Source organism: Aplidium turbinatum, chromosome 3, assembly GCF_918807975.1.
Source record: "Aplidium turbinatum chromosome 3, kaAplTurb1.1, whole genome shotgun sequence".
NCBI classification, from domain to species: Eukaryota; Metazoa; Chordata; class Ascidiacea; order Aplousobranchia; family Polyclinidae; genus Aplidium; species Aplidium turbinatum.
In genome coordinates, this window is record NC_137474.1 from 39,238,970 (window position 1) to 39,261,537 (window position 22,568).

The 22,568-nt window shown below is 35.1% G+C and overlaps 1 protein-coding gene across 1 annotated transcript; it reads left to right on the forward strand.

Moving 5' to 3' along the window:
- Nucleotides 1-6,328: 6,328 nt before the first annotated feature.
- LOC145766797 (uncharacterized) lies at nucleotides 6,329-22,502 on the forward strand. Its single transcript, XM_082578503.1, has 19 exons — nucleotides 6,329-6,440; nucleotides 7,043-7,121; nucleotides 7,633-7,870; nucleotides 8,203-8,320; nucleotides 9,754-9,898; nucleotides 10,442-10,539; nucleotides 11,119-11,250; nucleotides 12,136-12,294; nucleotides 12,772-12,963; nucleotides 15,124-15,339; nucleotides 15,916-16,107; nucleotides 16,346-16,504; nucleotides 17,145-17,297; nucleotides 17,700-17,795; nucleotides 18,192-18,305; nucleotides 20,235-20,480; nucleotides 20,824-21,097; nucleotides 21,685-21,836; nucleotides 22,070-22,502. The coding sequence occupies exons 1-19, from the start codon at nucleotides 6,402-6,404 to the stop codon at nucleotides 22,181-22,183; spliced, it is 2,916 nt and encodes a 971-aa protein (XP_082434629.1). The 5' UTR covers nucleotides 6,329-6,401; the 3' UTR covers nucleotides 22,184-22,502.
- The last annotated feature ends 66 nt before the right edge of the window (nucleotides 22,503-22,568 follow it).

The window sequence follows — 22,568 nt, forward strand, 5'->3', positions numbered from 1 at the left end:
GTAGAGATAAAAATGCATCAAAATTATTTCATTTTGACAACTGTTTAAAAAATGGTCTTCAAGCAGGTTAAACACACTAGTTTTACTCAACTAAAACCAAACTTTGTTTGGTATGTTTAGAAATTAAATCGATGGGTAATCCTCTAGTACTTTGTTAGATGATGATGATGGAATTCGTAGTCGCTCGACTAGTTTTGTGTAATTATTTCATGAGCTGATTCATGTTTCATGAATTTTTTTATGAGAACAATGGCATGAAAAATAATTTGTATGAGTCAGGTGAAAAATCAATTTCAATAAGATATTGATACTATACAGGCTTTAATGCTTACAGGCTAAATACAGGCTTAATTTTAACACCACGTGCATGAGCACGTGGTGTTAAAATTAAACTTTTGTAAAGGAAATAATTAGAGTTTAACGTAACAGTAGCAGTAACGGTAGCAGTAACGGTAGCAGAAACGGTAGCAGTAATGGTTACAGTCACAATTTTTATAGTGACAAAAGTATTGCTATACTACTATACTAACTTTTCATTGAAATCCTTAATTGGTAAAACAAAACAAAGTCTATGCTTCTCTAATTAAGCATTCCAGTTGGTAAAATATCAAGACACACATTTATGTCAACCGCTTTGCGTTAACTTGGAAAAAAATGACAAAAAAAAATTGATAGGCCTACTGATAATTGAGCTGACTTTGAATTTTAAGTAAATGAAAACTAAATAAAATCAGCCCCCATATCTCTATCTCGGACGACACCCGCTTCTTAGATCCTTTTTTGCTGAAAAAGATGTTGGGTCCCATTCGTTCCCACGAAGACGTCAAATTTTTTAGGCACTAATGGTTAATGGCATATTTTTGTCCCAGGGACACAACGCAGAACACATACCATCAACAGCTGTACCATTATCCTGCCACAAAGGTTCTGCCTGACTTGGCTCATGGGATCAAAGATTGGCTGCTTTCTAGCAACAGTCAGGGCAAACTTTATCAGGGCAAGATTGGCTGCTCTCTAGCAACCTATTCGCATAGTCAGTAAACAACGGCAACCTGTGGTGATGAAAGAGTAGAATCTCGGCCTGAAAATGTCAAACAAAGATAATAAGGAACCAACTTGGCTTTCAATTTAAATCTTGTTTTATACAAGCAAGAATAAACACAGTTGGTAACATTTTTACAGTTTGTGGCATGACCTGACCAGGCTTCGAATTAAATCCTCTTAAAGCCTGGAAAGACACAATACTAACCACGCCACCACTGAATTAGTACTCAGACAGCAAAATTTAAGGTGTCTATGGTATACACTCAACTGAACCTGTGTGTCTGCGAATTAATTTAGTTTTTGTGCAACGATCAAGATACGTAATTATCACGTAAATAACAATAGGACCAAACTACTGACAATGGTTTCGTAGCCATCTCCACCGTAAGAGCTTAATTAAAAGAGCGAAGATCGATGATCGAGATATATCTCTGTTCAATACAGGAAGGACTTCAGGTGAGAAAGAAAAATACATTCCCTGGGGTGTATTTCGCTGATTAAATTGCTTCGTTAAATCAATGACAGCAAAAGCCATAGACAATAAACCATATAAAGAGATGACCAGCTCAGTGGCCGAGTGGTTATCGCCTTCGTCTCTAGTGCTGGTAGGTCTTGAGATCGATTCCAGGTTTGGTCAAACCAAAGACTTTAAAACGATACCGATTGTGTTCTTTCTTGCACAATGCAGTGAGGATAATTCGGGTAATAATGTGATGATGTCGTAAATCTGATACAAAATTAAAAATGATCCCTGTCGCTACAAGTCCTTGACAGTTGTACAGTAGAGCTACAATAAATAAAACCATAACAGTATTACTGCACAAAGAGATGAGCATGTGCAAGAAGTAATTTCGAATTTACTTTTGTAAAATTCCATGTGGCTTAACCTTGTTTGAAAGACTACTTTTTGTGGTCAGTAGCCTATTCGAAACAAACAGATTCGCAAAACCTTTTCGATCACACGTGTTCAAGTAAAAATAATTCAAGTGTCTGGATAATGACTGAGATAATGTTTTAAAAGACAAAATGTATCAGCCTATTGGCAGGAATAGAACTTTTCTCAGAAAGCGTACCAGGTTTCCAAAGAAAGTCATAAAATAGTTAATAACGTTTACACTTCTAGAAATAGCCTTCAAGCCTTTGCAAGTGAACATTTTAGTAATTTATAGCTTCATACATGTAGCAAATTTTATCGACATCGTATGTTTTAAGAGACTTATTGCAAAGGAAAAACTAAAACTTCGGTCGTTGGAAAGTAAAAATTTGAACTAATTATGCAATTAGGCTAGAATTATTTCACATTTTAGAATATGTGCTGGAGTCTCATGTAGTGAAAACAATTTTCACACGTCCCCATTGAAGGAATTGCACAGAGATATAAATCTTGTAAGGAACTGGCAGGTTTCGATGGTCCACTACACTACTGTACTATAGTGTCATGTTAGATTGAATAGACAACTTTATTTTGGGAGCTACAGGCCTTCGGCAAATAATTTTTCTAAAATTATTTATTTAGTTCAAGGGTTTTTGACCATTATTATAAATGGATAACTGAAATTTAATCTTCCAAGCGAGGAAAATTAAAAATTAACTTTTATAAGACTCAAGAAAAGATCACCATTCCCTTGCGCAAGATGTTCCTGTTCAGAAAGAAAAAGGTTTGTTTGTCAGTTACGTTAAGTGAGTCTTCGTATTTAAACATATGCCTGGGATTTATTTATTATTTAGATTAAGTGGGCAGAAAAGCAAGGAAATTATTTGTTTTGTATCTTGCTAAAACACCGCCGCGTGATTTTGATTGGTATTGAACTTACGACGTTCTGAGCGTGACCACCACTCGGTCAAGCAACGGGTTGATTTGTTAGATGGGTAAAGCTTTAGCAAATTAGGCCAAAACAGGCCCGGTCTTGCTTAAACTATCTTGTCTACGGTAGATATTGGCTTTCCAAGTATGATCCATTCGCTGTGCTATGCATGCGCTACACTACGACTTCAATCATATCAAAACTTGACAAAACTCTCTACGAGGTATCGCATCGATTTATTCTGCTCTATAATCTGATGGTCCTGGGTTAAACGATAAATTGCATCCAGTATAAAGGGCGTGATTTAGAAATCTTAGAGTTTTGGGAAATTTGAGCTGCCCCGTAATTTACATCACTTCCAGGCCCGCTCTGGTCCGAAGCGGTAGCACGTTAGGATCTCAACTATGTAAATTAGGCGGAGATCATTTTCAATAGCCTAAACAGTCCTGCATGCTGGCCCTGCATTGGGCCAGCATGGAGGGTTATGGCACAACACTCCCCAAGTGAGCTATGTTAATAGATCGACTGGATTGACTAGAAAAGTGTAGGCTAAGGGTTTTGCTCTGCAATAGATTATTAAAAGCTAGAAATGATGATGATTCGATGGAAATATTTAGAATCGCAACAACTCAAATATATTATTTGATGTTTTACAAGCATAGTGACCCGTGGCTGAAATTTGAACCTTGTAACAAACATTGTTATTCTATTTAGGCCCACCGCCCTTGCTTATAAGGCATGATTGGACGAAACAGTTGTTTACAGTAGAACTAGGGATGTGTATGTAAAGGGTGTTGCCAGTGGTTGTGCAAATAAACTGCTGTGATGTAGACGTAATTAGTAGTACATTTAATGCGCTAGTTACAGTAGTTGCAGTACCCAAATATTTGTTTTCGTTTTTTTTTTGGTTTCCACCGCAATACCTAATGGCTAAAAGATGAGAAATCAATTAGCATCAGAACGAACAGAAATGGACGAATTGAAGCAATATGAAACTTTCCCTGTTTAAATATTAATTGTGTATCGACTTTGTGCAAGTGATGAAATCCTAAGACCAGGCAAGCAGTGGAAACTTGAAAACATGAAAAAAGATAGGCTATTGCAGTAAAATGTTAAAAACACTGATCCCAACCTATTTACTTGAAAGGTTTGCGAGCATGCGTGAAATATTTTTTTTTGTTTTTAGTGTTTTACAACCGGTTTCAAATAAAGTGGTCCGTTATACATAGATTTTGGGTACATGTTAAACTGGAACAGCTATGCCTGCTACGGTTTGATGGATTTTGAGTTGTTGACACAAAATTTTTTTTCGAAGTTTAAACTTGTTATTTGATAAAAAAAACTTTTAATCAATAAATTGAGCACAAACCAGGACCGTAGCCAACATGCCAGGAAAGGCAAACCTGAAAAGACTAGGCCTCCACTGAATGATATACAAGCTTGTATCAAATTTTCGCATACATTTTCTTATTGCTTTGCCTTTCTATGAATCGGTTTCTTTCTTTGACATACAGGCCTGTCTGCAGCCTTGGCAAATGCCTTACGGTAATTAAGCTTTAAAAAAATGCTTTGCAAATTAAACAATATCCAGGTTAATTTTTTTTAATTTTGGAAAAGTGGATTCTTAAGCACCTTTCTAAAATAATTAAATTCTCTCAGTTAATATAAACTCTGAGCATATAAACACTTCGTGGGCTAATTTAGCCTTCCAGTGTTGCAATAGGCTACTCCCATGAGAAATGCATCACTCTTGCCAACACATATGCTTACCGTAGCTTTTGTAAAAGATAATTGCGTATCTGCATAAAACCAAGTTGTCATTCTGCCATGATGTAACCTGCGACTCGTCAAAAAAGCAAGTAATTTATACACTTCTGCTTCTTTTTTAAATTCAGTGCAGGCTGTAATCAAGCATTGTAATGCTACTGCCAGAGAAAAGTAAACAATTCTCATGAAAGCCCCAACTTTTCGTTTCTCATGTGCAGATTAGCACCTTATGCATATTGTGATAGTTCAGCTTAATTTGCACCAGAAGAACGTATATCATGTTATTTAACTAAATGCCTGGTGAACAGCCTCATTCAATTTCTGCATTTTTTATGTTCAATTAGATAACAATTATCGCAGTGACAAATCAATTTATTGCTTCTAAGTGCGCGTTGCTGGGAAAACCACAGCTAAACAATTGCACTGATTCGTGTTAGCAAACACGAGAGACCATAAAAGTAGGCCATCCTATTCGGTAGCATGTAAACTCCTCAGAGACTCAGAATTCGCCTGCCTCCATAGCCTTAGTTAGCAATAATTTATTTTTCCACAACAAATATCAACGTAAAACATTGTCATGTCGAAGTCTTGAACTATCATCAACTACCCGAAATACCTTTCCTGCGACGTCATGTTTATCAGCTGTGGCTTTTCGTGTAATGGCGGAGTTGTGGTTTACATATCACGTGACCGTATTGATTGCAAAGTACAGTAGTAAATTACGTCATGACAAGAATGCCATGAAATCTAAAGGGATAGTAGTTTGTCATTACTTTCAATGTCAAGTGCTTGTTTGTAAATAGCTAAGGTTTGAGCACTCAACTATGTATGTCATGGACTACAAGTAGCCATTTCAAAGCTGCGAACATATGTGAATCGTGTTTAAGAGTTCCAGGATTAATAAGACATGTCCTGTGCGCAGCAGCAGACATTTTTGAAGTCCCGATTTAATGCCTACGCAACATTTCGGAAAAGTTTACTTGTCAAAACGTGTGCGAGGATAGTCGTTTTAGAACGGCCATGCTACATTTCTACTTAATAAGTAGAATGTTCGCTTCGTGAGCTACTGAGTACAGTGCCTGGAAGGTTAGGGCTTTACAGATGAAACGTGTTTCATTTCGTTTAAAACAAGAGAGCGAAGCCAGCAATAATTCAATAATGAAATAAAAATAGAAGCCAGGCAATCAAAGTCTGACGCCTTGGCCAATTACCGGCTCTTTTCTTTATCAAAGGATGATAAGGCAAGATGAGTATGTCTGCACAACGAGACTAACAAAGAACGGTGGCAGCCTACAGTGCTAAGAAAGTTTAAAGCACTTTTACAAATTTCATTATTGGCTTGAAGCTCTAGCTTAAATTCGAAGTGACTGTTAACAGACTTGAAATTCAGGATAAGGTTACAAATGCTACTGTTTTCGAAATCAAGTTTCTGAGAATGCCGTTTTTTTACTGTGAAACAGACAAATTAAATATCTTGTAGGCAACTGCAGCTTTAAATTCTGCATGACGTAATGGCAGACTAAGTTTAACCTATCTTATGTGCCATTGCTTGTCAAGGACTATTAGTACTTTGGTTTCGAAACGAGATTATACAGAAAAGTACGTCGGTGAAAGGAAGCCATTGTTTATGTATTTTTATTTTTTTTTTAAATTGTTTCTGTTATAGGCGAAAGGTAGGGTGGTGAAGTTTATAATAAAACTTAGTTTGCAGTGAGGAATTGGTAATGAAATAGTTGGAAAGAAGATTATTTATGTGTTTTTGAAAAAGTATTGTCTTGATTAGCGATGGAAGAAAATCATAAAGATATCAATTTTGATTTTATGGTGAGTAAAAAAGAGATAGAAAACAAAAGAAAAGCAAAACGTCGTCAATCATTATGAAGCAGAAAAAGCTCATAATGAAGAGGATGAGAGGTGTAGGATATTTATTGTCAGAAATATGTGTGTGGTTGTGTGTGTGTGTGAAAATTTAAAAGTGTGGGACGAGTTGTAGCAGAATCCATATCAAAAAAACAAATGGTATTACTTTTATATCGTATTAACGTTGCCAAAAGTGGATCCGATGTGTGTAATATCCTTTTTATAAAGTTATAGACACATTCTAATATCTATACAAATACTGTATTTACTCGAAAACATTTAGTTTTGGGTTTGACGGTTTGTGAAAGAAAATTTCTGAAACTTCTCATTTTTTTCAAAAAGTTTGTGCTTGAAGCGAGTCCACTAAGTGTTCTTAAGAGTTACACTTGAGGAGTAAGTTTTTTCCGAAATCAATGTTTCTGGTTTACATTGTACAACAGCATAACTTTTATTGATATTTATTTTATTAGTTTTGTTTGATACGCATTTTAAATTTAGATCTAAAATCTAAATCCTTTAGAAATTAGATGTGAATGCAAAATATTGGAATCGACATCTTGTTTCAGGTTCCAGCTCTTTCAACGAAATCGTTAAATGCAGACACAGGAACAGTAAGAAAAAACAAGCAAGTGTTTTACGAAAAAGGTAATTTTTCGAAGATTTTAAAAGAGTTTTGAAACAAATACTACTTGAAATGCTTATTAGTGACACCAAATACAAGATTATTATTTTTATGTAATTTTACTGACATTGTTGAATAGATTTTTACAACTATACGATAGTTTACTTAATCAAGAAAATGAAATATCTTTTGACGGGTGTCAATGTCGAGTGAAATAAATTCGTTTGTATAGTTTACTGAACTATCGTTCATAAGCAATCAATTGTGTGAACGCAGGTTGTTAGATTGTTAAGAAGAGTTGGGCCTTTGAGCTACCCTCAAAAAGAAAAAAAATATTGATTGATAATAAATTAAGAAAAGTTTTTCCAAAAGTTTTCTGTTAACTTTCTTATGATACATCACCACTCTCATTCTAAACACGTCATTGTGTCCAAATCCACGACTCTTTGCTCTTTTCGTTACTATCTTGTATTTTCTGCTTTTTCTCTTTTTATGTTTATTTTTCCAAACTAAATCTTCGATTTCTTTTTGAAGATAAACACATTCAAATCCCACTTCCAGAAGATGAAAATTCGTCTGAAGGCAAAAATCCTGAAAATTCAATACATCTAAATGGAGGAAAGCAAACTGTTCCTGCGTCAAATGAGCCTAATATTAACCTTAGCAAAGATGAACTACTGAAGCTCTTGAGTGTATTTGAAGGAGAACTACAGGCCAGAGATGAAGTTATATCGATTCTCAAAGCACAATGTTCCCAGAACTCGGATTCAAGGTGACTGAAAAAACAATAGTTCTTGTAAAACAACTCTTTATTAAGGGAAAGGTAGTTATAAAATGTAAAGAACTTAGTTGTTTTAATAACCTGTTCTTAAAAAGTTTTTATGAAGCAGTAAAATTAACCACTGTAGGACTGTTGAGATACTCATTTACTACAATTTTAAAGGAATGGCCATCCAATAAGCTATTTGACTTTGTCTGGTGAAAACTAGAGATTTATCTAATCTAATTTAATATGTAGGTCAACAACTAGTGCTTGGTCATGTTAGAAGTCCATGGCTTGGTATTTGCGCTTTGTTATCGTGACTCATCAATTACTTTAATCAGATACGGTCTCACAAGTCAACCTTTCAAAGCCCTGCAAAGAGATGCTGCTACTTTAGAAATGACATCACAAGACCATGTTTGTGAACAAACAAAAGAGCAACTCCAAAAAATAATTCAAGTAAAGAGTGTGTTGCAAAACCTTTCTTTTAAATTGGTCCTTTAAAACGATGTTCTATTAGAAACATTTTATTGCCGTTAATTCTCAGACATCAACACTGTAAGTAGGTTAACTGTTTGTAGGTTACAAGGTAAAAGCAACTAATTAAAGTTCAAGAATAGTGTGGTGTTACTTTTTGTCGCAATTTGTCGCAATTCGCAATTTGTCGACATTATTGCAAGAAATTTCTTTCTTTAGTAAATTAATTTATTATGTAGTGTGGTATTTTCAAATCAAAGAAGCAAGACATACCACTGCATGAAACAGAAGTGCAAAAAATGGCTTGTGTTTAAAAAAAAAAATTGATAACTTGCGAGTTAAGTTGTGCATGAAGTGGTTTTTTATTTGTTCTTCTACTTAATCGATACTAAATCAATACGGTCAATATATGTAATATGATACTGCATAGCAATGTAAATAATAATTGATTGTCCATCAATGCGATTGTTTGGAGAGAAGTGGTTAGGTCCGTCAATTGCAATTGTTTTTGTTGATTGTGAAATGACAAAGAACACAATGCGTTCATAAACATTGGATTTATTTATGTTATGCAGTATGCACACTTACAACTCGTAGAAATATGTAAAAAATTAACAAATATACACGAATAAGTTATATCACAGGATCCAATGCTATCTTAATTGAAGCATAGCAATTCACAAGTAAAAATACGTAAACAGTCCAATTTTACGTGGTTCAGTGCCTCTGCAAGTAGCCTATGCGAAGCGGCCAGGATGAAGGTCTTTAAAAAGCTTTTTTAGTCCGATGATAAATATTTCCACAATCAATCAATCAAGATAAAAAATAACAAATAAAAAAATAAAAAATAAAAACTAAAAAATAAAAAATAACAGCAAAAAACAAGTCTCTATTGCAAAATTAAAATTGTCCGATCAGAACATAATTTTTTGTCTGCCCAAAATACCCTAAGCATTTCTCCCATACCTTTCTACCGTCAGCTTAAATAAACTGACAGAAGTAAAATCATCTATATTTCACAAAAAAAAATAAAAATTGTCTCGAATAAACATTCATTCCTTACAAGTTATACCTATTTAAAGCTATCTTGAAAAAATCAACAACAAAGAAAAAAAAAATCAGATTCAGGAAGATACGTGTTAAAGACTCAAACCTGCCTTTTGATATAAGCTAACTTGATCCTCCGAAATGTCGCTTTAGCACGCTGTCCATGTGAGGCAATGTGGTCCTGATCTTAAGCATCATTGGACCTTTGCATGTATTGTAGGATAGAGAAATAAAACAAAGTAACTTTAGCAGTTTTATTTCTCTATGGTTCAACAAAGCAAACTCTCTACCAAAGCTTTATGGTAGGATAAAAAAGAATAAATTTTGTGTAGTAGGCTGCTACACTTATACTTTTTTTTATATATCAGCATCAAAAAGACTCCTATAGAAAACTGAAACAAATGTACTTGGCTTCTGAAGAAAAATATCACCGTCTTTCAGCTGATATGGAAGAAGAAAAGCAAAAACATCAAGAGTATATATTAAAGTCAGACAACTTTGTCAACTTATTAGGTTAGTGTTTGTTTATTGCAGCTGACTTAACAGAGTTCAAACGTTAGTATGTTGTGTATATGTCGATGCTTCAGTGACATATAACCTCCTCATTTTGCTGAGCTTGTATTTGTGTTACTTCTACTCTACTTGTATTTAATAGAAATAGGGCTCTTAATTTTATGTTAATTGGTTCCGACTGAGTGATCAAGTGAGATGATCATCCACTGACGTCTTAATTGCATCAAAATTGTTTATTTTTACAAGTTTCTTCAGGATAAGGTTCAATATCAAAAAAATTCCGGCGTTAAAAAGAAAAACACTGTCCATAACTTGTAGCAGACGGACAAATTGGGAGCGGCTGACTGAAGAGATTTTTACAGCTTCCAGTTGTCTGGTGTTTTGCATCCGTAGACGTTGCATCTGTAATCCACGATGTATTATTATGTTACCACAATGGGCGCAAAGTAAAATGATGATTAGAATCGTTATTATTATCAAACGAGTGTCAAGTTTTTCTCACTCATTGTCTGACCCATTATTTACTCAAATCTTTCTAAACAGAACATGATCGAGATAGAGTAAAGCACATTCTTGAGCAAGAAAAAACAGAGCACGAACAAAAAGAACGTGACTTGGTGCAACAAGCCAAAGATTACAAGGTGAGAGATGGCGAAACATTGGACGAGAAAAGTAAGCTTTGACCCATAGCATGTATATTATAACCGTATTACAGAAAAACTAACACGGATAAGTTGTAGCATATACAGTAGGCCTATACAGTTTTTCTATAATTGGTATTGTCTTTCTACGATAGATATAGTTTTTCTGCAAGTATTTCAGCTCTGCTTGCTGCGTTGACCACTTTGTAATTGCTGTAACTTGACTTTGAAATATTATATATTGCATAATATTATATATAATAGAATGTGTGAAATTATCACACCGTGGAGATTCTATGATAGTTTTTTGACATATTGCCACTTGTTGCTGTGAAGTTTTATTCTTTTACAATGTTTCAGCTTTTTCCTGAACATGTATGACTTTGCATTGTAGCCTACAATTATTTGCTCTAAGAGAGTAAGGTCAAAATTCTTTTTTAAACACTCCAGAAGTGCATGTCAGTGCGAAGCCTGTGTTATTGCAGAATAAATTTTAAATTGACTTGTTAGCAGTTAAACATATCAGCAGAGTGTTTAGTGTTTCTCTTCATACACAATTTAATAATTGCAATCATGCAGGAAGAATTGGCTCGCGTAAAATCTCTCTCTCTGGAGCTCGTAGACGAAAGGCAGCAGCAGCTGCAAATTATCAACGAACAGAAACAATTAGCATTCGCTCTGCAACAGCGCGTCGATAGCTTGGAATTGAAGGTGAGGTTGAATAGAGGGAAATGATTATAGGCTAAATCGGGTGCGTTATAGCGTTAGATATTTAATCATTTATAAAGGGATGGATCACAGTGAGGAGATACAGCCACATTAATACACTATTTTTTGTTTTAAGCGCAATAAAATATAAGTGTTTATTTCATGTCTTATCTGAACTGGAAAACATAAAACCACAATTAATCAGTAAAAACAAAACCGAAACAAAAACCAGCTCTTTCCGTAATCAGTTTGCATGTTTGTTGGGAAAGACTCAGTTTCAAAGATTTTTTTTATACCTACAGTACATTCCATGGTATGTACCGTGATATTTGCCTGCAAGCTCAAAACACCGGAAATTACGTTCTTTGACCTCACACATCCAGTAAAAGTCATAAGCTATCATTACGTAACATGATGGGTGAGATTATGGAAATGCTTTTCTGCAGCAATTCTGAAGTAATTGCAAACCATAGTGAAGATGCATTTTTACTGTTTTGTATATCGCCTGCAAGCAATAATCGCCTGCTGTACACTCTGCCAAAAATGTATGGGGTAGTCTAGTCTAGTCTGTATCTAAAAGTTGTTTAACTGTGGCTAGTAGGGTACGCAAGGTTTTCTCTAGACTAGAGGGTAGTATAGGTGGATCGGACGTTGAATTTAGTATTTTCTTAACCTATGACAACATTGTTAATTGCTTTGACTGTGCCATCTAAAACATATTAAATGCCGTAATCTACATTGTTATATTACCAAAACATTTTTTAAAGGGAGAGAGGCATAGCCCAATCTTCTCCCCTCCTGCGTAACTCACTGACTGTGGCAATGTCAGCACTTGTCACTTTTGCAGAGCGTATCTTATAATTAAGCGTTGCTTACATATCTTCACAGATAAACGAAGCTGAAACTGCTGTTGAAACTGAGAAAGAACACTCCTCGCAACTTGAGAATGAACTTGAAGATCAAACAAATAAGTTTTTCAAGGACTATGAAGTGTTGAACGCGAAATTAACTGCAGAACTTGCCAAGTCAAAAGACCAAGAAGAAAAGGTATTATTATGCTTTTGTTTTTATTATTTATTTCCAGCAAACTAGAATGTCTATATTAAAAAAATATATATATACAATAAAAATGTTATGTTTACCAAAGTACCATTACAGCTGATTTTAAGGTAACCGTTATTGTTAAAGCAAGTTCACAATGATTAAGAAAATTTTAGAATATTCGAAGCTGGTGTAATCTTTGTCAATGTAATGTCATGCTGCAAAGGCGAGACAAAATTGTCACTTAAATATTCATTAGCATCAAAGCAGTTAATTGTGATTGCAGCAATAAATCAAATTGACAACAATTAAAGAAAATAAAGAAAGCAAAAAATAAAGAAGTGTTGAACTTTAAGTTTACAAAAATAAAGTATAATAAATTAATGAAAAGATATGGGAATGTGACAAAATAGTTGTTTGAATTACTGCTCCATTCGCGATCTATGTGTGCTGCAATCCAACTTTTACACTTTGTGGTTTTAGATAAAAAGTCTGGGAAAGCAAATGAAAAAGTTAAACAGTGTGGATAAAAATTTGCGGAAGACAGATGATCAGTTATGGAAGATAAAAGAAAAACTGGTGCAAGAAGAAAAATACGAAGACTTACTGGAAGAAGTGGAATTGCTCAGGAAAACTGTGGCTGGAATGCAAGAAGTTGAAAATATATATGTGCAAGTAGGTTGGCATTTGATGATTGAAAACTGTTTTAACCGGTAACACCTTGTATAGATCAGTAACTGATCAACTATCAAAAGATTAAAATTACGATGTTGAAAGATTGTGTTAGAATAACTAATCATAGTGCTGCATACAAGTAGGCTATTGAGCACCGCAGTATACGGAATTTACACGTGTGCAATTATATATTTGATATTGCTTCTTGTGAAGTGCATAGTTCATTGTCTTCAGCAGGGATTCATACTATAGGGATCGCCAACTAGGCTGGATATCCGACAATCGGAGTGTAAAAGTGTTGCCAGATATTTTTTTTATTTTTAGAAAAATTATTATTTTGGCAGTAGTAGTTGCCCAAAACTTGCCCGTAAATAAATATTTAAAACTAATATAAAGCAATTTTATTGTTCTTATCAGACTATCATATTTTTGGCAAATTTAACCTCTCTTGTACATAAAACATTTTACTTGCAATATAATTAGCAGCTTCAACACTTAAAACATGAAGCTCTTTATTCCTGAGGTGTATTTTAATTTTTTCAATTTTTTTTGTTTATAACTGGTTAGTAATATTTTTTTTTAAACCTGCAGGTTTTATTTAAGTTTTGCACATAAATTCAGCACATTCTTATTGCAAAGTAACACAACTACAAACTACTTTAACTCAATCTTGTGCCGTTTTAAACTTCAGGTTAGTTTTAAACGGACAAGCTTTGGGCGACCACTACTCTTTAAAAATGCTAAAATAATATTTTTTCTAAAAATATAAAAAAATATCTGGCAACACTTTTACACTCCGATTGTCGGATTTCCAGCCGAGTTGGCAATCCCTATACTATGAATTCCTGGTCTTCAGCTAGGGTATCCCAGCAGTGATATTAAATTGCATTGCATTTCACTCAATGATATGGATAATTTCTTTCCATAAAAATCTTACACTCCCTGAAAAGAAATGTTTAAAATCTTTCCTTGTTTTTTCAATCAATGGTCAACTTTGCATCAAAACATAAAAACAGTTTTAAAGAAAAACGATATTTATCAAGGAAATTATTTAACTGAGATAGTCATATAGCTAATAAAATTAAAAACACCTCTAAATTTAGGTTTTATTGACAGTTTTTGAAGCAGCTATTGCTGGCTGCCAAAGAAATAATAGTACATTTACCAGGCAAGTGGCTGGTTCATATTTTTTCTGCTGCTCTCGGTAGGCTTGAATTCGATTTAAAGACTTTAAAATGGTATTAATCAACTACTTTGTTGTTAGAGTCTTTGCATACTGTTAGCGTAACAACGTAATTACGCGTGATATACCATAAGGCTAAAATACGCAGCAATTATAAAAATCTTAGTTCTTGCAAACGACATGAAATAAAACCATAATTAATGTTTCCATACAATTAACACATAACCACGATTAGAAAATGTCAAAAAGTTAAATATATCCGGTTAATAATAAGAAATCAACATATAAGAGCAAAATTATGGCTGATTGTTTTGTGAACGGTGCAATCAATCTTTCCAATCGCATTACAGCTCTGGTTTTTTAAATGCTAAACTGAATTGTTTGGATGTGTTCTACTGCACTGCAGATATCTTCCAAACTAGCAAAACTCGACCATTTTGCGTTGAGCTAGATTTCTGCAAAGTGCAACGTCATAAAAATGTAAGAAAAGATAAATAGACTTACCTCGGTACGGTATACTGCATGCTTGGGAAACAGGCAGCAAATCGTTTGTTTCTAGATTGATTTGCGACTGATCGCGACTGAAAAAGTGACTGATTTGCTGTTGGGTGAGCTGCTGAACATTAATCTAACTTACTAAATGTTTTTTTTTACGGATGTGATGTCACAATCTTCGCAACTTGTTATTGGACTGATAAAAGTAAAATACAAAACGTGGACTGTTTGTGAATAGGAAAAGCTGGGCATCCTTATTCGGGATAACCTTGCCAAAAAATCTTTCTAATAAACAACAAAGTACATCGATTCGTCTCCACTTTGGAGTATTTTTTAGCAAGGCACTTCATAGAATACTTGAAAAAATCATCACAAAAGTTAGCTTCAATGCTTTCCCATCCACTTAGGCCTAATCTAAATTATGAGCTACTGGGAGTAAGCCCAGATACGAAAAATTTAAAATAAACAAAACATAAACTTAGGCTCAAGAGGAAAGCAAAGAACTACGAGAAACAATGGAGAAGGAACTTGCTCTTACCACAGCATTGCGAGAAGAGTTTAAAACCCTCAGGAATGGCATCCGGAATAATACGGACACAGAAAGATGTGTTGAAGAAGGGATGTTTAGATTGGAGGAAGTCCAACAACAGTTTGAAGCTGAACGTAAAAAAGTGACGAAAATGAACAAACAAATTGAGGTATTTATTTGAGGTATCTTTGAGGTATCTCATTTCTTTTGTTGCAACATTGTTTACATTTTTGCAAGGTTGGATATAAATTTGATCATGAATAAAAAACGTATTGAACAAGCTACTATTTAACCTGCAGCCCAGTAACTTATAAATATTGATCTTCCTAATCTGGTACTTAGGTATATTTGCAAAAGAAGTGGACTATTTGCACAACATCGTTTATTTGATAATCATCAAGACAGGGCATTTGACTTGGACTTGTAATGGACTTTGTAGTCTTCATCCCGGGCAACGGACTCGGTGGAATTTTCTGCAAAAATCAGACAGTTGCAGACATCTCCAAGTCCACTTTAATTTTGGTTGTTTTATGCGTACGCTGTCCCTTTGACAACATATTCTGGCTTTCGTTTTCAGTGTATTAATTTTTATTAATCTATGAAGCTGTTATAACTAGGCTACCCGAACAAGTTACAAGTTTTTATTATTCGAATTTTCAGATGTTAAATCAATGCTTTTTTTTTGGCTAGGGAGCAAAGTTATATACTGGTGTTAAATAACGTTCAAGTTTGCTTTTTATAATAGGAATTCCGCGTGAGATTGATAAAAATGGACGAAACTGAAAAGTTACTGCAGATGAGCGAAATTACACTCGAACAATTACACACGGTGGCGCAGGAGAAAAAGCAGGCAGAAGCTGATCTCAAAATTAAATTGCAATTGGAAAGAGAGAAATCCGACCAGTACCAAGAAATGATAGAAAATGAAAGAAGCAAGGTATGGCGCGTCCGTTTAGGAATAAGAATGTTTAATGTTTCAAAACAGTTTTGACAAGATGTAGTAGTGTATCAAATATATTTTGAAATTCTAAGCAATCTTCAGAAACGGATCGAAAGCAAAAATAGATTTTTTTTGTAGCACGGAATTCTTGCATCTTATTACAATTTTTACTTCTTCATTCGGTTATTTTATTGAAATTTCATGCATTCACAAATTATTCTTGTTTTGACATCAGGTAACGGATGCAACACAGAAAATGGTCGATGAAAGCAAAAAAGTTCTAAAATTGAAAGAAAAACTTGCTGCACTTGAAACAAAGCGCGTGGAAGAAACCGGATCATTGCGGTGTAAACTGGAATCAGCTGAGGAATCAGTACGACAAATGATCACAAAAGTATGATGCAGTGATTGTTTTATACATTTTGTTCTGCCCCATTAACTTGGTTAACATGGTGGTTATGCGCCGGACAAGGTCAAGTGGCGCTGGTTCGGCTCTTGGGGTGTGAGCTTGAGCAACGCATTTCAGGACTGATGCTTTCCATTCAAAGGCACTTAGTAGACGGAATAATTTAACAACATTTCAACAGGAGGAAGTTCCACTCTGCAAATCTCAGTAACCGGCTCTGCTTCAGTAGTTCAAAGCCTTTACAATTATGCAAAACTGTCTGGAATAATAATAATCTATCATAGGCTTTGTCAGTCACAGGATAAAGATTCAAAACCAACCAACCATTTTCTATATACCTTTTGAGCCTGAATCCTATGATTTCCGCAAAAACAATATTTCTTCTTTTGAAGGTCATTTGAAGTATGCTTGCTTTTTTTTCCACTTTTGTCTGCAGGAAACTCTAAAAAAGTGTTCAATCCTGACATAAACTTATAAAACAATTTTACATGATATTGCCGTGTAGAGGTTGCCCAAAATTTCTCAAGTTTTAAACTTATTCGTAAGTAGTCAGGGAATTTTAACTTCTCATTATTCACTGCCAATTGATTTAACTGCCCATTCATTCACTGCTGATACATCACAACAGGAGAAAGCTGGTCAAATGGAAGCTCTCATCACCAATCTAAGGAAGCAAATTTCTATGCTGAAGAAGAGGTTGGATCAATTGGAGAGTGCAGGAAGTGGAAATGAGACTAAAACACGGATTGCAAGAGAAAAAAGTGGAAAGCTGAAAGCAAATGTTGGAAAAAGCACAAAAAAACTTGAATGTGAAAGCGCAATTAAAAAGGTATTTCACTATTGTCACATATATCAAAATGTTTATGAAATTTCTAAAAAGAAGAGACAAAAACATGGAAGTCAGGAAAGTTTAACTGCATCTCAGAAATATAATAATAATTACAATAATAACATGAAACTGACCAAAAGAGTGACACTGAACCACCAAAAAATATGAAACCGAAAATGTAACCTACCAGTAGCCCTGATAATTTTACTGTTTTTCAAGTTGAAGACCTAGGCTATTGGCCATGAACTCTCCAACTGCCCTACGTTGTAAATTCAACACAGCTTAAGGTTTTAAAGATAGTGTCCTTGGCTGTTGATTGGTGCATATGTGGAGAAAGTCTATCTAACTTTGCAGAACAAGTCAACTGAAAAACTAATAAGACTGGTAGGCCAAGGCTTGAACGAAGAATTGACAACCGGATATTGTGAGGAAATCCAACAAAAATACTCGGTAGGCTACGTATATACCAGCAGTTCTCAAGTCTTTTTACAAGGCGGACCGCTTCTACTTCCTCGAAATATTAAAACAAAATTATTAAAATGACCATAGGCCTACAATATATTCCAGTGTAAAATAAATTTTGTATGATTACTGGTTGTTAGTGTATAGTGTACTGCAATACTATTTTCCCACTACTATTATGCACTTCTAGCCTAAGTCTAGGCAGCTCATCAGGCAAACTCTTGTGTTTTTATTTCACAGGAAATAAGATAAATATTTTTTTCGAAATGAAACCAAGGCAAAAAATTTTGTTTTATTTTGTTTTGAAACGAAATACCTCAGAGTTAGGCCTGTCGTAATTAAAAATTTTGTCTCATGGTACCTTACTAATTACGTTGTTTACAGAATTTAAAAGTAACAAACACAACCTTACAAGAAGAGGTGGAAATGCTGCAGTCCAAACTTCAAGAAATCGTTTTTAACACGTCGACCAAGAATAACAATAATATCACTCTGAAGGTAATATAGACTACATTGCACGAGGTAAACGCACCTTATAAGCAGCCGATTATATTAACATGAAACTCACCTGTGGAAACTCACCTCTGGATCAGTAATCAGATATTTTAATCAGCGAATTGCGATCGGAGCATACAAAAAAAATTGTGAAATAGGGTATAGATTGCTTAATCGACCGCTTCCGTAATTGTTAAATGATCTATCACTCGTGCATTCAACCTTTATTAAGGTACAATGCGGTTTGTCACATGTGATAACGTGTTCTATTTGGTTCTGTATCAAAATAGATTAACGTATTTTTATGACTTAGACCAGCGTTTCTTAACCGGGGGTGCTAGCACCCCTTGGGGGTGCTGGAATAGACTGTAGGGGGTGCTAGATGCATGCAGTATACTATCAAAAAATGCCATTTTACTTTTATGCATTTTTTCGTTTTTTTGCCAGTATCAGCAGTTGTCATATCAATGATTTCTGTTTCGAAGTAGCCTACATGATTTGCTGTTATTGTAGTCATCTCCCAGTCAAGTACTCAAATTGATCCTGAGTGGATTGTGCGAACTTAGGCTACCTGGTGGGTGCTTTGTTGTAGTAGTTGCTCACCTGTCGCTTCTAGAAACCACTATGGTAAAATACTTTACCATAAATCACTCATATCCAGAGTGGATACAGCAGCCCTTCTTGGCAGACATGAGTGATAATAATAGACTAAAGGAGAAGCTGATTGACATGCAGGTGAATCAGAGTTGTCGGACAAAATTTCGTCCTTCCGCTTGCTGATTTCTTGTGTGATCAGTTGACAGCATATCCTGCATTGGCACGAGCAGCATTGGAATTGATCGTGCCATTTCCGACTAACTATCTGTGTGAAAAGGCGTTCTCCACCATGCTCCAAATCAAAACAATTGGCCGGAGCCGTCTTCAACATAGATTGCTCCACGGTATGAGAGTGGCTTTGACCACCACGAAGCCTCGGATAGAGAAATTGGTCACACATAAGCAACAACAGAAATCACATTGATACATGTGTATAGTTACCCAGCTGGGTAACTTATACTTATGTATGCTTAAGTTTGTCCATGTTCTTTCACTATTCTTGGGTTTTCCTATTTCTTTTATCACCAATGACGACAGTAGTTTTGAAAAATAAACAAAATGATCAATTTGTACTTCGCTTTCCTTTCAATAGTGCAGGCAAAAGTTTAATGGCGGCGCCGAAATTTTGACATGCTTTTTGATCGCTTGCAGTATTTTTTGTCGCTTAACAAACTGTGCGGTTGTTTTAAGAGAGTTGATTCACTTACATATGGTTAAATTGAATTTCTGTTGGTGAATGAAAGCCAAATACCAAATCCTGAATTAACTTCATTAAAACAACTGCATAGTTTGTTACACAACAAGAGACTTCATTACAAAATATATCGCCAGCGATTTGAAAGCATGTCAAAATTTCGGCCTCTACTATACTTTTGGTCGGCACTATAGTAGTCGTATGTCAACGATAGTTAGGGGGTGCTAGACTGTTCAGGCCTGTTTACAGGGGTGCTAGAGTCAGAAAAGGTTAAGAAACGCTGACTTAGACAGACAATCGATAACAACTTAATAACATTGAATTGCATAATTCAAAACTAATACAGAAATGAAATAGATACATAATTTCAAACGTTTTCGGCAAAACTTTCTGCCCTCTTCAGGAAAATATCTTAATTCATCTAAACAAAACAAAATTATTCGTGAAATGTTAATAATAAATGACTGAAATTCAATAAAACTGCACTGACCTGCGTACAAGCAACAACTGACGAACAAACACAAAAGGTGGTAGCAATCTGTCATAATTATGCGGGAGTGTGGTCATAAAACAAAATAGTGAGCGGACAACATAACAGTTTTTTTAGGGCAGTTTTTTTATGACTTATGTTTTTATTTTAGGGAGTTTCCATTTCTCACACTGCTTCACAAACCGTGGATCCAGGAAATAAAAGTCCAACTTCTCCACAAAGTCATACTCCCGTCCGACGTCATTCTTCCTTGCGTAACCCTGCAAGTGATTCAAAGTCTTCCAATATTCGCCGAGCTTCAAGCTCTACCAAGAGAGATTTGTCTGCCGGAAGAAGCTCTCGTGGAATGAGTCTTCCAAGGTCTCAACCGAGGACTACAGCATCATGTTCCCGAAAAGTGTGTTGTTGTTTTAATGACTTATCGCTAAGATTAGTAAAAAAAGTGCAACCAAAAATATTACTGTAGGATAAAAGTGAATTTCAATTGCTTGGTATTTATCTGATACCTACCTACTCCGAGTGTGTTTATGCAAGAAGTAAAAATCTTACGTGGTTTTTCTTTTTCATTTTTATATCAGACAAAAACGCATCTAGCGCTGTGCTTTTTGTGGAGTTAAGTCAAGATTTCGCGATGCAGTGAGAGATTATAATCTTTCCAACTAGCTCATGGAACAATGTAAAGTCACCGGCAATTAGCATTAGAACTTTTTGAATGACTTTATTTACTGTATGTTTTGCAGTTATCTGCTTCTTCGGCAAATCGCACAACCAACGGATCAGCATCTTCCGATGCTGATAAAAGCTCAAAACCTCTTCTGGTTCGATTGAAGAGCAACGATGATCGTATCTCCAGTAGCCAATCTCCTGTTTCTATGATGATCACTCATGATCCGTCTGAAGAAGCTATTCCGACTTTTCGGATTGTCAAGGATAGAAAAACAGGAGACCAGCATATTGAAGCAAGTGTCACAGATAGCAGAAACATTCAAATACGAACATCTAACAAAGGTGTAGGTAAGAAAAACATTTAATAAACTGTTGGAATAACCCTAACTACTTTTCCTTCACTTTTTCACTAATTTATCTTCAGTTTCATGGGAAGAGTTGTATAAATGATTGGATTTTCTTTCTGTGAATGAAAATGCTTAAATTCCGTAGCTGAAAGTAAAATATTAAGCTAACTGTTGGCGAATAGATGTGTCATGTGTCGCTATTGTATATGGAAATAAAGCAATTACGCTAGAAAGAGATGGGCAGTTTTTTTTTGTATTTTTCTTTCAGTAGTATCTATTGGATGCCTATACCTTATGCACCTACAGTAGTTTGAAGTATTGCATACTGAAAAGACGTAAGGGGTAGGCTAATGCTATATTACCACTCGTATTTATAAAGCTATTTTACTGGTGTAAAACAATAAACAGGAAAAAAATTAAGGAAAAGAAAATCGCACGAAAGATCTGACCATTTTTTCGTAATTAATGCCGCGGTCCAATGCAATGCTAAAGCACTTAGTTGATGAAAAGCGTATTAGCCTATTCTGCAAATATATTTTGTGAAAGTTGTTTAAAGCAACGTAACTTTAACTTATTATTTGAAAACAGCGTCATCCTCCCCACAAACTCGTCCTCCTTCGGCTGCCAGCGCCAATGGAAGATCAACTAATTCCAAAGGTCAGGGAAAAGTAATATCAAAAGCGTCTGTGGCGCCTACGCACCATTCAAGGAGCAAAAGCAATACCAAGAAGTCGGATACGGTAAGAAAGACATCAGCTGTTGTGTAGCCAGAGATTTTTAGAAGTGAGGAAACTCGCGGTCGTAAGAGAATGGTTTTAGCACAAGCCTTGTCATCCGTTTTTGTCATTTTCTAGCAAAGATCAAATGCACGGCAGTGGCTCTCATCACAAGACTAGCTACAAACTTACCAAAAAGTGGTTATTTATTTTAAGTTCTTTGTTTATTCATTGATGACGTTATTCACGTTTTTCAGATTGAACGTCGCACCTCGATTTCACCAACAAGAATTCCTAAATATTGCTGCAGCACGTCAGCTCCAAACTCTCCAGCAGTTGCGAGAATGTCTCGAAGTGGTCCAACCACTTGATTTCAGAATGATATTCGTAGGAAAAGCACTTCCATCAGTTGGCGCCGGAGCGAAATGCGAGATTAGCAATGTATATTGCATGGGAATGGGAAGGCTGAATTGAAACTGTCTGCTAACAGAAAGTTTGATCAAGCCAGAAATAAACAAATCTTCTATCTGCAAGTCATGGAGATGAAAAAACTTATAAGAAAGCAATTCAATTCTAGTGCTGCACTTTTTATGATTTCAGTGTTTATTTTATCTGTATGTAGCGAGCCTATTTTGTTTTTTAATCTCTATCATCAGATTCGAATTTCCTTTTGAAGTTGAACTAAATAATTGAAAAGTTGTAACTTTTTTGGAAATTTCTTTTGGAATTTCTTGCCAAATACAAGAAAACCTACTG